The sequence below is a fragment of the Festucalex cinctus genome, chromosome 6, assembly GCF_051991245.1.
Source record: "Festucalex cinctus isolate MCC-2025b chromosome 6, RoL_Fcin_1.0, whole genome shotgun sequence".
NCBI lineage: Eukaryota > Metazoa > Chordata > Actinopteri > Syngnathiformes > Syngnathidae > Festucalex > Festucalex cinctus.
In genome coordinates, this window is record NC_135416.1 from 21,222,292 (window position 1) to 21,235,426 (window position 13,135).

Below are 13,135 nucleotides of genomic sequence, written 5' to 3' on the forward strand. Positions count from 1 at the left end.
TGTTAAGGTCTTCTAAAATGACTTAATAACCAAACAACAGGACATTTCAGCTATTTTAATGCACTCGCTTGAATTCACCGTAAGCGCACAATGTCTGTAAATCAACATTATTGGAAAAATATGCACAATTTGCAACGTTCACCACTTCAATGTTCAGAAAATAAGTCTTGATTGTGAAGCTCACAGGGTCCCAATCACTTTCAGTCAAAGTATGTGTAGTAAATCCATCACAGTATATGAATGGATTGTCAATAGACCACTTGCTGCTGAAGCCAGAAGGCAGCCATCTTAGGTTGCCACCAACACTGATAAAATGTTAATTGTTCCTGCCGAAAACACTCATCAGTGTGTGCTATACGCTAGGATACATGTATGGAGTAATAACCCTTTCAAAAAGGAAACTTCTCTCAGACTTGGTACTTTCATAGCGAAAATGTCACGGAGAAATCGATATTAAAGGCAGGTGACAATACAAGATGGCCGCTGGTAAATTCACTCCTCCCGACAGCGAGTAAGCGGCATTGTTAGTCCATTCAAACATACTGCAAGTCCGTAGCGTAATCACACAAAATCTGTGAAGTCGTCGACAGTTGAAACGAGCCGTTTCCTCTGGCCTGAGCTCTCCGTGTTTGCGGCTGCGCTGCTCTGCTGAAAAGACTTGTTGGGCTGAGCGTGTCCCTGCGTGAGCGAGATGCCGGGAGTCGAGCGGGACTGAATGTCTTCGTGAGCCTGACAAAGCACACGAACGAGAGGAATTATGTCTCGTATGTGCAAAGTACAGCACACACACACACGTGTTTTCCTACCCTTGTCCTGATCCTCTTGATGTGCCGTAACCTTGCCAGCCACTTGGAGGCGTACGCGTCTGAAGGGTTGGCTCTGTACTGGTGCACCAAGGAGGCCATCTATGGAGAACATGGCAAACCATTTAAGATGCACTATACCGGCTGTTTTACTGGATTTTGACTGATTTTGCAAGGCCCACAAAATATTATGTTCTACTGCTATAAAAACATAGAACCTACCAAAAGAAAGATTAGAGTCTCTTCTTTCACCAGGAAAAAAAAAAAAAAAGTATAATTGTATCTGTTTATGTTTTGTAGCAATTAGCATTAGAATATGGCTAAGTTTCATCGATATTAACATTCCTGGTAAAAACAGTGGCAAACAGAGCTTGTTGCAACGTGGCCCTGGTTGATCTCTTATGCTCTGCTGCCACCTGATGGCCAGTTTTGTAATAACTACCATTGCTTTAAGCCACCTCTTCATGTTAGAAAGTACAGCAAAGCTTTCTGTGTGCTCTTGCATAAAAAACCACAAAAGAAAAATGTATAAATATATTTTGGGGATTGAAGGACAAAGTATTAAAAACGTATTGACACATTTTTGTGTTTGAATGAGTTAAAGGGCTTTCTAAAAAAAAAAAAAAAGTCTGCACTCTAAAAACCGTTGGGTCAGAAATAACCCAAATGGGACCAACTTTTTGGGTTATTCAATTAGTTGGGTCAAATAAATAACCCACAAACAACCCACCCAAAACAGGTTATTAATTCAATGTGACCCAACTTTTTGGGTTAAATAGTTCAAAAAGTTGGTTTGAATCATTTTTGACACAATTCAATTGGGTTATTCAATTAATCCAAAAAGTTGTGTGAAATGAATAACCCACAAACAACCTTTAAAAAATTCACTTTGTGGGTTATTAAAACTCATTTGGTCCCCAAAACGTTCTACTTTAAATACTGCCATGGTCCCAAAAACGTATTAATACATATTTTTATGTTGTTGTATTTTTTAATGCGAGAGCATACAGAAGGCTTTGATGCAGCGTCTGACCTGAAAAGGTCGCTTAAAGCAGTTATTCCAAAAAACGGCCAGCAGGTGGCAGCAGACTATAAGAGAACAACCAGAGCCATGTTGCAAAAAGCTCTTTTTTCAGTGTTTTCTACAGATTTGTGAATAATGATGAAACTTAGCTATATGCTAATTGCTGCAAAACAGAAACGGGTAGAAAAATACTTTTTTTCCTGATGAAAGAAATCTTTCTTTTGGTAGGTTCCATGTTTTTATAGCAATAGAACACAAAATCAGTCAAAATCCAGTAAACCAGCCGGGTGTGAAGGGGGTTGCTTCAGTGAAAATGGCGAGCGAATGAGTTCATTTAAAGTGACCCAAATAAATAAGGTCATTTTTTGACCCAATTCAATTGGGCTATTTAATCAAACCAAAGAGTTGCGTTAAATTAAGAACCCACACAAGCAACCCCAACAAACTGGGTTGATTTGTGGGTTAATCATTTAACCAACTTTTTATTAAATGAATAACCCATGGTTGGGTTGTTTTGTCATTTATTCATTTGAGCCAACTTTTTGGGTTAAATAAAAAGTTAGGGCGGTCCATTCTTGACCCAATTTGGGTAAACCGACTTGACGACTTACATTGGCATGCAGAGCCATCTGTCTGACCAATAGTGGGAGGTTGCTGTCAGAAACGATTTTTGCCACAGACGTATCGACTAAACCCTCCAGGTCTGAAAGACAACAAAAGTGTGGTGACAAAGCAGCAACGAGAAGGTGACACGGACCAGACGACAAAAACGTTCAGCTCACCTTTACGGCACTGCAAGGAAACGAGGTTACATTCATAATCCAGTGGTTTTATAATCACCTCGACAAAGTTGAACTGACCCTGAGAGAGGAGGAAAAACTATTGTGAAGACAAAGCAATGGAAACGCAGATTGTGTTTGTGTGCGTCTACCTTTATGGTCCCCAGTTTGTACTCCTCGCCAGAATCGTTGTAAACCACCATGACAAAATCGTTGCCAATGTGGCGCTTCTTATTGCAGCAGCCCTTGTCGCTCTCCCTGTTTGGCATCAATGTGGCGATATGGAAGATAGCTACACAAAACACGTACACAAAACTTTTAGTACTGCACAGACAAGACGACAAAGACGCCGTATCTCAACGCACACCTTGCATGATGTCATCATGCCAGCAGTACGTGAACTCGCCGTCGTCGCCGTACTGATCGAGCCCGCCCAAGAAGATCTGATCCGGGTCGCAGTCCTTCAAGTGGATTAATTTCCCGAGCCCCGTCAGGAAGGCAGCGTAGCGGTTTGAACCGTACTCGTTTGACAGGATGGCCACCTCGTTGTTCACCTGCGACACAGCAACGTCAACGCTTGATTTGACTTTTATGGTTATGTGAAAATCAGTTTTCAACATATGTTGAGCGTTTTACAGGTCAGTGATGGGAAGTACACTGAAAAAAAAAAAATTATGAGCTAAACAGTTTCATGTTGGAATGGTTTCAATTAGTCATAAAATGTTGAAGGAGGGATTCATGTGATGTCATTTTCTTAATTTAGAATTTTGTTTTCAGAAACAAATCCCAAGATTTCTGAATGAGATGAACATGTTCAAGTTAAGAGTCTGAATAGGTGAAAAAGTGTGCTAAATGAAGGTAAATATGTAAACATTTTGAGAAATGTCAGGAATTTGCGGAACAGGAATGATGCCAAAATGTGAAAACTTGAGGTAAATATCTAAAAGGGTCTTTTATTTTGAAGTTTGAGAATTTGGGGAATAAGCGGAACAGTTTGAAGATGGAATTGTTTAGACTGTTTGAATTGTTAGAAATTTTTATGTGAATATGTAAAAATCTTACTTTCAGACTTTTATTTTGAAGGGGAAAAAAAAGAGGGATGAGAAAAGTTCCCCATATGTCCTGAATGAATTAATACTAATTTTTGAGTTGTTTAAATTTAGACATTTGTCCCTTTTTTAAATTTTTAAAACAATTTAATCAATTTTGTTTGATCCAAAAGGAACTTGCATATAGTTTATAGTTTCAAATAATTTTATTTGTCTTGATTTTTTTTAATTTGTTTTTTACATTTAAACATTTTCTTGTTTTGTACTACTACTACTAATAATCATCATCATCATCATACTGCACAGTGCACGTGCTGCACTCCAACTTCAAGTTTTTGCCAACATAAATAAATAAATAAATAAATAAATAAATAAAATATTATTATAAATATATATTACCGGTACTATAAATTCTGGGAACGTACATAATTATAGTGTCTCTTTTTTTAAATTGGTCTTAATATTTTTAAATGCTTAAACATGTTCTTGTTTTAAACTAAAAAACAATAAATAATTTAATAATCATGATTTCAATTATTGCCAAAATAATCACGATTAGTATGTTTTCCAAAATCGAGTTCAAACAGTTTAAATTGGTCAAGAAATGTGGAAGTTGACAGAAAAAAAAAAATCAAATAATTTCAACTCAGTATCCAAGAAGAAATAAAAGTGTAGCACAAACAAAACATTAGCCCACAAATATACTTGAAATGTGTCCTCACCTGACCTGCTCCAACAAAGATCACTCCAATCTTATGAGTGTCATAAGGAGGCATCTGGTCCAGAACCTTCACAGCACGATCAATGACCTTCACACCAAAAACACGTTCATTCATGTCAACAATGTCAAAAGTAAGCCAAGTTATGGCTAGCGGATGCTACGATGGACACTAACTTGGGTTTTGGGCAGCAGCAGTGGCTTGTTGGCTTCATTCCCAAAGAAAGGTGAATGGTACAGCTGGAGGAATACAAAGCTAAAATAGGGATGAGATTGGTGAGATGCAGGCGGGAATCGGCGGGATGCACACTGGTCCGGTCGACACTCAAGTCGGCAGGGCACATCAAGACAAACAATCATTCACAATCACACTTAAGGGGAAGTCCGAGTCTTCAATTATTCCACCTTGCATATTTTTGCTATATGGAAGGAAACCAGATAAAACCCACGCAAACATTTCTGCATAAATTGCTCAGAAATCAAATATGTTTGGATCTACATCTGATTATCTAGAGGGGTTTTCTAGGTGAACTGCATCATCCTCTCAAATGCCCAGAAAGATGCAAATTCCAAGGGTTATATACCATGTTTAAATAAATAAATAAATAAATAAATAGATCATTTCATTGTGTTTAAGTGCATAATACATTTTCAAACATCAATACAGCACAGATGTTATGTTTGATGTTATGTTTGATGTTATGTTTGATGTTTCATTACGTTACATTATGTTACACTACGCTACGCTACATTACAATTTATAAGTTATGGACAATTTTAACTTTTTTGCTTCATTTGATTAAAAATACATTGGTGTATGTAAGAACTTAGTGCATCATGGTGACATTTTAACAAAGACTTATATTAAGGGCCTTTTTTTCAGTTTATGAATACTTAAGAGTGCATTATTAGTGTGTTGCTACCAAAATTTGTGTTTATATGCTAACTCAGGTTGGGTGGTAAGATGACTTTCTCCATTACAGTATTTCATGTATATACTTACTTTTCAAAGTTACCTGCTTTCATCAATTGAGCAAAATAGAATGTTGTTAATAAGGACTATTTTTCCTGCTGAAAGCAATACGCTTTTATTTACTCATGTATGTTATACTATACTCACCTGTTGTCTACTTTCCACTGGATGGTTTCAATTTTATTGTGTTTTATATTGAATCAATTTAATTACTTTTGATAAGTACAAATTAAAAAATATATATCAATATCATCTTGTATAGAATACTTTATTTATATATACATACTAGATTGTGGGGGGTTTCCCCCCCCCCGCCAGCTGTACCAACCAGCCCTATTTCCTTTCCTTACAACCTTGCATCAGTCGCACTTCGTACCTCGGGCACAGCCCAGAAGACTTCTCGGTGTTGCCGGGTCCAGGTCGACTGTGGTACGAATCTCTCTCGTTCCTCCTCTCCCTCCTGGAGGACGGCGCCGATACAGAGATGGTGTGCCCCCGTGGTCTGTGACCCCCACTGGGCGATATGGGTCCTGGCTGTGCCCCACTTGGTGGAAACTCCAACCTCATTCTTGCTCCTCCACTTGGAGGCGGTCCTTCCACCACTTGGGTCTGTGGCGGGGGTCCATTGAGGTCTCCTCCTGCACTTTCCCTCTCAGAGGGCGGCTGGACCTTGACCTCTGAAGGCCCCCTGGGTTGGGCCGCGTCACCTAGCGCAGTCTCTGACTCCAGACTCACTTTGGAGAAGGCTTCTGATAACGTCTGCAGCTCTGGTGAGGAGCTGGACTTGTTGAGTCCATGACCCTGGGACTGGTTGGTGCCTTGGAAGAGGAGTTCCTGGCTGCCCGGGGTGGAGAGCCCCTGAGCTGGCTGATCAATGGGGATGGCCCCCTCGCTCACTTCTTCCAAAGTGGACTTTTCATCTTCTTGACTGGAGGTGGAGGAAGACTGGGGAGGGGGACACGGAGGAACAGACCTCTAATTATTTCAATCAAGAGCCATACCTTGCACTCCAGTCCTAACTTTTGATACTGACTCGACTGAGTGTTCCAGGAGGCGGGGCTTTTGAGAATTTGTCAGCAGAAATGAAGATGGGGTCAGACGGCATGGGCTCAAACTCCTCACTCTCTAGCCAATCGGATGGGGTGTGTGCGGTCGTCACCCCTGCGCCTTCTTCCAGCACCACTGCTGAATCTACAGCGGGACACAACAGCAAACATTTGTCAGCAAGTCACCGCAGGACGAGAAAACAGCTCGCCCCTCGCAAACAACCTGGGTTAGTCTCAACAACAATCACAATAGATGTCAGTAAGCAATTTCACATCTCACACACTCAAACTCAAAAGGCTGACAGACACACGCATGCAAATGAGTAGCCATGGAGATCAATGTAAACCTAAGAAGCATTTGATCAGAAACAACAAAGGCAGGCAGCATCTATCCGTCACAGAAATGGATTTCATTGATTTTCAACCGCTAGGCTTGGGCGGTATAGATGTATCTCCGACGTGAGATTAGAAGAACCCTTTAACTCATTTGCTCCCAAAAATGTAGAAATACGTTTTATTTTAAATATTACCATGCTCCCAATGACGTATTTATGTTTTTTTTTTATGTTTTTTTTTTAAATTTATTTTATTTTATGCTAGACCATACAGAAGTTTTGATGCAATCTCTGAACTGAAAAGAATGCTTGAAAGTAGTTATTACAAAAACGGCCAGCGGGTGGCAGCAGAGTATAAGAGATCAACCAGGGCAATGTTGCAACAAGCTCTTTTTGCCAGTGTTTTCAGCAGTTTTGTGAATAATGATTAAACTTAGCTACATTCTAATGCTAATTACTGAAAAACGGAAACAAATAGAAATGTACTTTTTTTCTTTTTTTTTTTCCTGATGAGAGAAGAGTCTTTAATCTTTCTTTTTTGGTAGGTTCCACGTTTTGAAAAGCAATAGAAGATAATATTTTATGGGCCTTGCAAAATCAGTCAAAATCCAGTAAAACAGCCGGGAGCGAAGGGAGTGAATGACTTAAAGGACGCAGAGTTGATAACTGCGACGCAAGTTGACGCCAAATTTACACGACTCACTCGACTTGATTTCTCGCAGACAAAGAAAGAGAATTTTAAAAGAGAAGTCAACACACAAAAAATGTAATCATATGTTCTATGCAGCCCCACTTGTCTAAATACGGTATGGAATATGAGTTTAGCTGCAAAATCCAGCCATTTTTATCAATATCAGAAGGCAGACATTTTGCAAGCAAGTGGCAAAATGGCTGATGGATTGAGATGGATAAAAACAACTGGATTTTGCTGCATAACACATTCCATAAATACAATCTTAATCAGAATGTCATATTTAGACTAGCAAGGTCACATAATATTCTCAAGAAATGTTGACTTCCTCTTTAAAAATAAAAAGGTACCATAATATGGTAATTAAATGTAATGAAAGAAACAATCAATAGTGCCTTGACTTACAAGTCAATTCCTACCATGACCGTGCTTCATAACTAAAATTCTCAAATCATTTTTCCCGAGTAAATAAATTAAAGTATCATAAGGCACTACAACAATTTCCTGGAGCAAAACATTTCATTTAAATAACCAATAAAGAAATAAAACTGCCATGTGTAGAAAATGTAGCAAAATAAAATTTTCAAATTAATTTCCATGGTAAAAAGTTTTATAATCAGGTGATTAGCGTCTCTGACAATGACCCAGGATACCTTAATTTTGTGCTCTATAATATTGGTGGATATTTGTTTATGTTTTACAATATTACAGTACTTTCTTTTTTTGTGTGTAGTACTTGTACATATTTTCTGCACAATAAAATCAGATTAAAATGACCAGATTAAAAAAAAAAAAAAAAAAAAATATCTTAACACATTACCTGGGACTAGTTATTTTGTCAGTTGTCAAATGCACCCACTGCTGATATTGTAATTACAACAGAAGGAAGTAAAGCGAGCGAACTAGTCGACACTGTCAAGTACTTTGTAACATCTTTTGTAGCATAGCAAAAAGTCACTGTTGGACAAAACAGATACCGCCCAACCCTTAAAAAAAAAGCAAAAAATAGTGCATGCATCTATTGGTTGTTTTCTTGGTTATCTCAATCACAACATGGTGTAACAGCATCCCAGACCAGGCTCTGCAGTCCCACAGCTCCAAACGAAACTCTACCCAGCTTTGAAGAGGAGAAGACCACTTTTTTGACACTAATGGTCTGACCCTCTTAACTGCAGCTCTGAAAATAATTGTCTTCATAGCTGTCGCACTGGTTAAACACGTGATGATACCGTACAAAAAACATTTAAATCAAGTAAGGTCTGGGCTTTGCTGTTGACATCCTTATGGGATAAAATGGAGAGATTTCAGACTCGGAGGGTTAGAAGATACTTAGCAAGGAAAAATCAATCATGGAAGAAGACAGAACAAAAAAAAAACAAAAAAAAGTCATTGGAATGATTGAAGCGCCGTCTTCCCCCTGCTAGTGATAGGACTACTGAAGGCGAATTAGAAATCATCAGGTTTTTTTAAATGTCAAAACTACTCCTTTGCATTTGTTGTATTTTGCAGTTACTGACAACCGTAATGCACAAGAGAAAAGAAATGGACTACACTGGGAATTTTCTAGAGAGTGGTGTGCATGTGTGTGTATCGGGGGGGGGGGCACACATAGGGGGACGGTACCTGCCCAGGAAATGCTCCTGTACAACCTGCTAGGGGCCGGAGGGCCTAGGGGAGCGCAGCCCTGACCCAGAAACCAGAGAGAGCCGCTCACTGCAGGCAGGATGCCACATAAGTCAATGACAAACCGGCACAGTGGTGATGACAGACAAAACATGACACACAAAGCCATCAGAATGAGGGCAAAGGATCGCAAAAGGGAGGGCACAATTCTGGGAAGTGAAAAAAGAAAGGATGATGGCCAATAAATAAGTCGGCATTCGAAATGCACGCACACGAAAAAAAATAGCATCAGTAAGAAAGAGGCTGAAAAAAAGAACATGCCCAGGGATATTCTGCCAAACACCTTCGAGGACTTCAAATTGGGATACAACATTTTTAAAAATACACAATTCTCAAAATCCTTGGACTCAAATGAGGACGTCTTTGGAATTTGATTTAAAATGACCAAACTGTTTGCTGAAACGGCAAATAATGTATGCTTCTGGTTATTCTCATTCATCCAGGTCAATTGTTTTTTTCTTTCATTGATTTGATTGCAACTGCTCTGCTCTGTTTTAATTCGGGCCGTAATAGGGCTGGTTTTAAAAAAAAAAAAAAAAACTCGGAAAAAAGTCAAATAATCAATAGAATCGATTTTCCTTTTCCAGCGTGGTATCGATTCACAAAACCATGAATTGATTATTTTAATATCTCCTTTCCCCATAAATTAACAAGAAAATATCAATTTAAAGGCAAAACATTTTTATATCTTACGGTTTTCTTGAAATTTGCTATTCACATGAATTTAGAAGTATTTTCTGACATTTATGAAAGACCTGACTTTTTGCACTTTATGACAATTCAGAATGTTTTTAATTTATTTTTACAATTCTTGAATTAGAATTATGAAAACATGTTCGTCCCATCCATGCTGGTGTCGATGTTTGTGCAACGTCTTAAGTGATTAGAAAATGCGTTACTTTTATTATTAAATAAATCATTTAATCAGGTCCTGCCTCCGCAAAATTTGGAATTCAATGTTTGTGGAGTTTTTATCATGTCCTTGATATTTAAGAAGAATTTATGTTCCATAATTAACAATCAATATTGGATTGAACTGAATCTAATCGAATCTTAAAAAAAATCAAAATCGAATCCAACTGAACTCTTGCGAATCTAAATCGAATCGATTGAGGAAATTAAAATCAATACTAATAATACTAAGAATTTGCGACTTAGCCACATCATGCAACTGCGATTTCTATTAAGAATCAATGTAAAACCATTTGCAGAGAATTGACCAAACCTGACAAATTCTGGTAAAATCTGGGCTGGTAAAATCATAACGTGAATGCATCAATGACAATAACAATGACATTTTTGCTGATCCTTGTGTCTCACCCACCTGTGTTGGAGCGCTGGATCAGGTGAGGCTTCCCTCCGGCATTGCTGTGCGTTTGGCTAAAGGGCTCAGCCGGCGCAGGTGTGGCTGTGCTTGCTGGCGCACTGGCCGTCTGGGGAGGAGGTTCTTTCACACCTTCCATCGCCATCAGGACGGTGGAGAGCTCCTGCAGGGGCATGTTGCCCAGCTCGGAGGAGAAGGGACTGGGCGGGTTCTCCAGGCACATTAACCAGCTTGTGTTACCTGGTTAGCAAGGAAGCCGGAATGAAGCAGACGCACAAATGACTGTCAACTACAGATTGCTACTGCAATGGCTATGACAATGTGGCTGACACATTTCAGCTCATTTAGTGAAAAGTGAGTGGAATGAATATTTATTTTGGATGTCAACTTATTATGTATGCTCTTAAATTTTCAGGTTAGGTTGTCCAGTTCAGTTCTCTAAAATATTTGGCAATTTAATGGACATAGGGTAATTTTCTGCCTCTCTACTTTTTTGAACATTTTATGGCAAATTTTTTGACATTTTTTTCTGACTTTTTTGCCAGTCAATTTCTAACATTTCTGGCAATTTTGTGAATATTTTATTTTAATTTCCGGGATTTCTTATTTTGTATTGGGACATTTTATAATTACTTTTTGAACATTTTCTTTTCTCTCTCTCTTTTTTTTTTTAATTAAATAATTTTTGTGACTTTTTTTAACAATTCAAAAATATGTTATGGTAGTTCTCTGTCTTTCTTTTGTTTTGGGACATTTTATAATTACTTTTTGAACATTTTCTTTTCCGTCTTTTTCTTTTTTTTTTTTTTTTTAATAAATTTTGTGACTTTTTTTTAACAAAAATATGTTATGGTCGTTCTCTGCCTTTCTTTTGTTTTTGGACATTTTATAATAATTAATTATTTTTTTGAACATTTTCTTTTCTGTCTTTTTTCTTTTTTTTAATAAATGTTATGACTTTTTTTGGCAATTCCAAAAATATGTTATGGTAATTTTCTGCCTTTCTTTTGTGTTTTATATTTCAGGTTACTTTTTCAACATTCTCTTTTCTCTCTTTTTTTATTCAATTCTTATTTTTGGCAATTTAATGGACATAGGGTAATTTTTTGCCTCTCTACTTTTTTGAACATTTTATGGCAAATTTTTTGACATTTTTTTCTGACTTTTTTGCCAGTCAATTTCTAACATTTCTGGCAATTTTGTGAATATTTTATTTTAATTCCGGGATTTCTTATTTTGTATTGGGACATTTTATAATTACTTTTTGAACATTTTCTTTTCTCTCTCTCTTTTTTTTTTAATTAAATAAATTTTGTGACTTTTTTTTTTAACAAAAATATGTTATGGTCGTTCTCTGCCTTTCTTTTGTTTTTGGACATTTTATAATAATTATTTTTTTGAACATTTTCTTTTCTGTCTTTTTTTTTTTTTTTTTTTTTTTTTATAAATGTGACTTTTTTGGCAATTCCAAAAATATGTTATGGTAATTTTCTGCCTTTCTTTTGTGTTTTATATTTCAGGTTACTTTTTCAACATTTTCTTTTCTCTCTTTTTTTATTCAATTCTTATTTTTGGCAATTTCATGGACATCTTCACTTTTGGACACTATGATAACTTCTTGGACATTTTTAGGTCATTTAAAAGAAAAAAAAATTCTTTTTCTGACAACATAACTTTTTTTTTTTTACTTTTTTTTTTTATTTAAATCATATTAAATTTCTACAAATTTTTTGAGCAATCCACAGCGAGCCACATGAGAGACTAAAGAGACCTCTGCTCTAAGTCTTTCACATAAACACTGTCCAATGCTGCAGCCTTAGTTTGTTTATCTTACATACCGGATGGTCTTCGAATGAAGATCTCAGCCCAGCCCTGCGTGAGCATGGGGACAAACTCAGCCAGGCCATGATTGTCCTTGAGAGGTGGGGGGGCCGACGCAGTGGCAGAGGCGGAGGACGAAGGACTGAGGCCATCCAGTGTGGGAACAGAAGAGGGTGACAGCTGAGCAGCTAACTCCCCATCAGAGGGGGACACGAGGGGGCTGAGACTTTGGGCAGGGCCCGCACGAAGAGCGTGACCACCTGGTATAGAAACAGGAACATTGCTATCAATATGTATGCATCCAACAACATTAATGAAAAGTGACTGAAGGTTAAATATTACCTGATATGGAGCGGACCCGTATACGTGTGGCTCTGCTTTGCTGCTGACTTGACTGGGACTCCAGTTTGGCTGGTGCCTCTTTAGTTATTCGAGTGTGTAGTGATGGATCCGATCTGCCGGGTCCCAAAGAAACAGTAAAACAAAACTACATAAAGATAAATGATACTTCATAATACTGCACCTGGTCATTTCCCCTCCTCCTCCCAGTCGATCAGCCACGTCCAGGCCCAGCAGAGCTTGAGTGCGAACCCCTCCGCTGGTGGTGATGGTCACCAGCTTATTGCCCACCAGCCAAGTCATACTGCGACCCCCCGCTAAGAGGAACTCTGCGATTGGAGACCTAAGAGGAAATAATCGTGTCAAATTGTACAAATCATGAAATAGAATAGGCAAAAATACAAGAATAGAATAGAATAGAATAGAATAGAATAGGAAAAAAATACAGTTCTCACTAGGGCCCGACCGATTAATCGGCCAACGATTATAATCGGGCGATTATTGGCCTTCAAACATCAGCCAATTGGGCCAAATGGCCAATTATTGTCGT

The 13,135-nt window shown here is 38.0% G+C and overlaps 1 protein-coding gene across 3 annotated transcripts in view; it reads right to left on the reverse strand.

Moving 5' to 3' along the window:
- Positions 1–40: 40 nt before the first annotated feature.
- The window catches only part of tsc2 (TSC complex subunit 2), a 34,484-nt gene continuing 21,389 nt past the window's right edge, over positions 41–13,135 (reverse strand). For 2 of the 3 annotated variants that reach the window (XM_077525645.1, XM_077525643.1), the window contains 15 exons: positions 12,770–12,928; positions 12,589–12,701; positions 12,264–12,506; positions 10,426–10,665; positions 9,042–9,131; positions 6,380–6,537; positions 5,723–6,291; positions 4,551–4,629; positions 4,378–4,464; positions 2,974–3,160; positions 2,759–2,898; positions 2,610–2,688; positions 2,439–2,530; positions 807–905; positions 41–729 (listed from right to left, as the gene is read on the reverse strand). In XM_077525645.1, coding sequence (XP_077381771.1) covers positions 562–729; positions 807–905; positions 2,439–2,530; positions 2,610–2,688; positions 2,759–2,898; positions 2,974–3,160; positions 4,378–4,464; positions 4,551–4,629; positions 5,723–6,291; positions 6,380–6,537; positions 9,042–9,131; positions 10,426–10,665; positions 12,264–12,506; positions 12,589–12,701; positions 12,770–12,928 — 2,503 coding nt within the window. In that variant the 3' untranslated portion in view covers positions 41–561. The remainder of the gene's footprint in view (positions 730–806; positions 906–2,438; positions 2,531–2,609; positions 2,689–2,758; positions 2,899–2,973; positions 3,161–4,377; positions 4,465–4,550; positions 4,630–5,722; positions 6,292–6,379; positions 6,538–9,041; positions 9,132–10,425; positions 10,666–12,263; positions 12,507–12,588; positions 12,702–12,769; positions 12,929–13,135) is intronic. The other variant, XM_077525644.1, reaches the window with a different exon arrangement.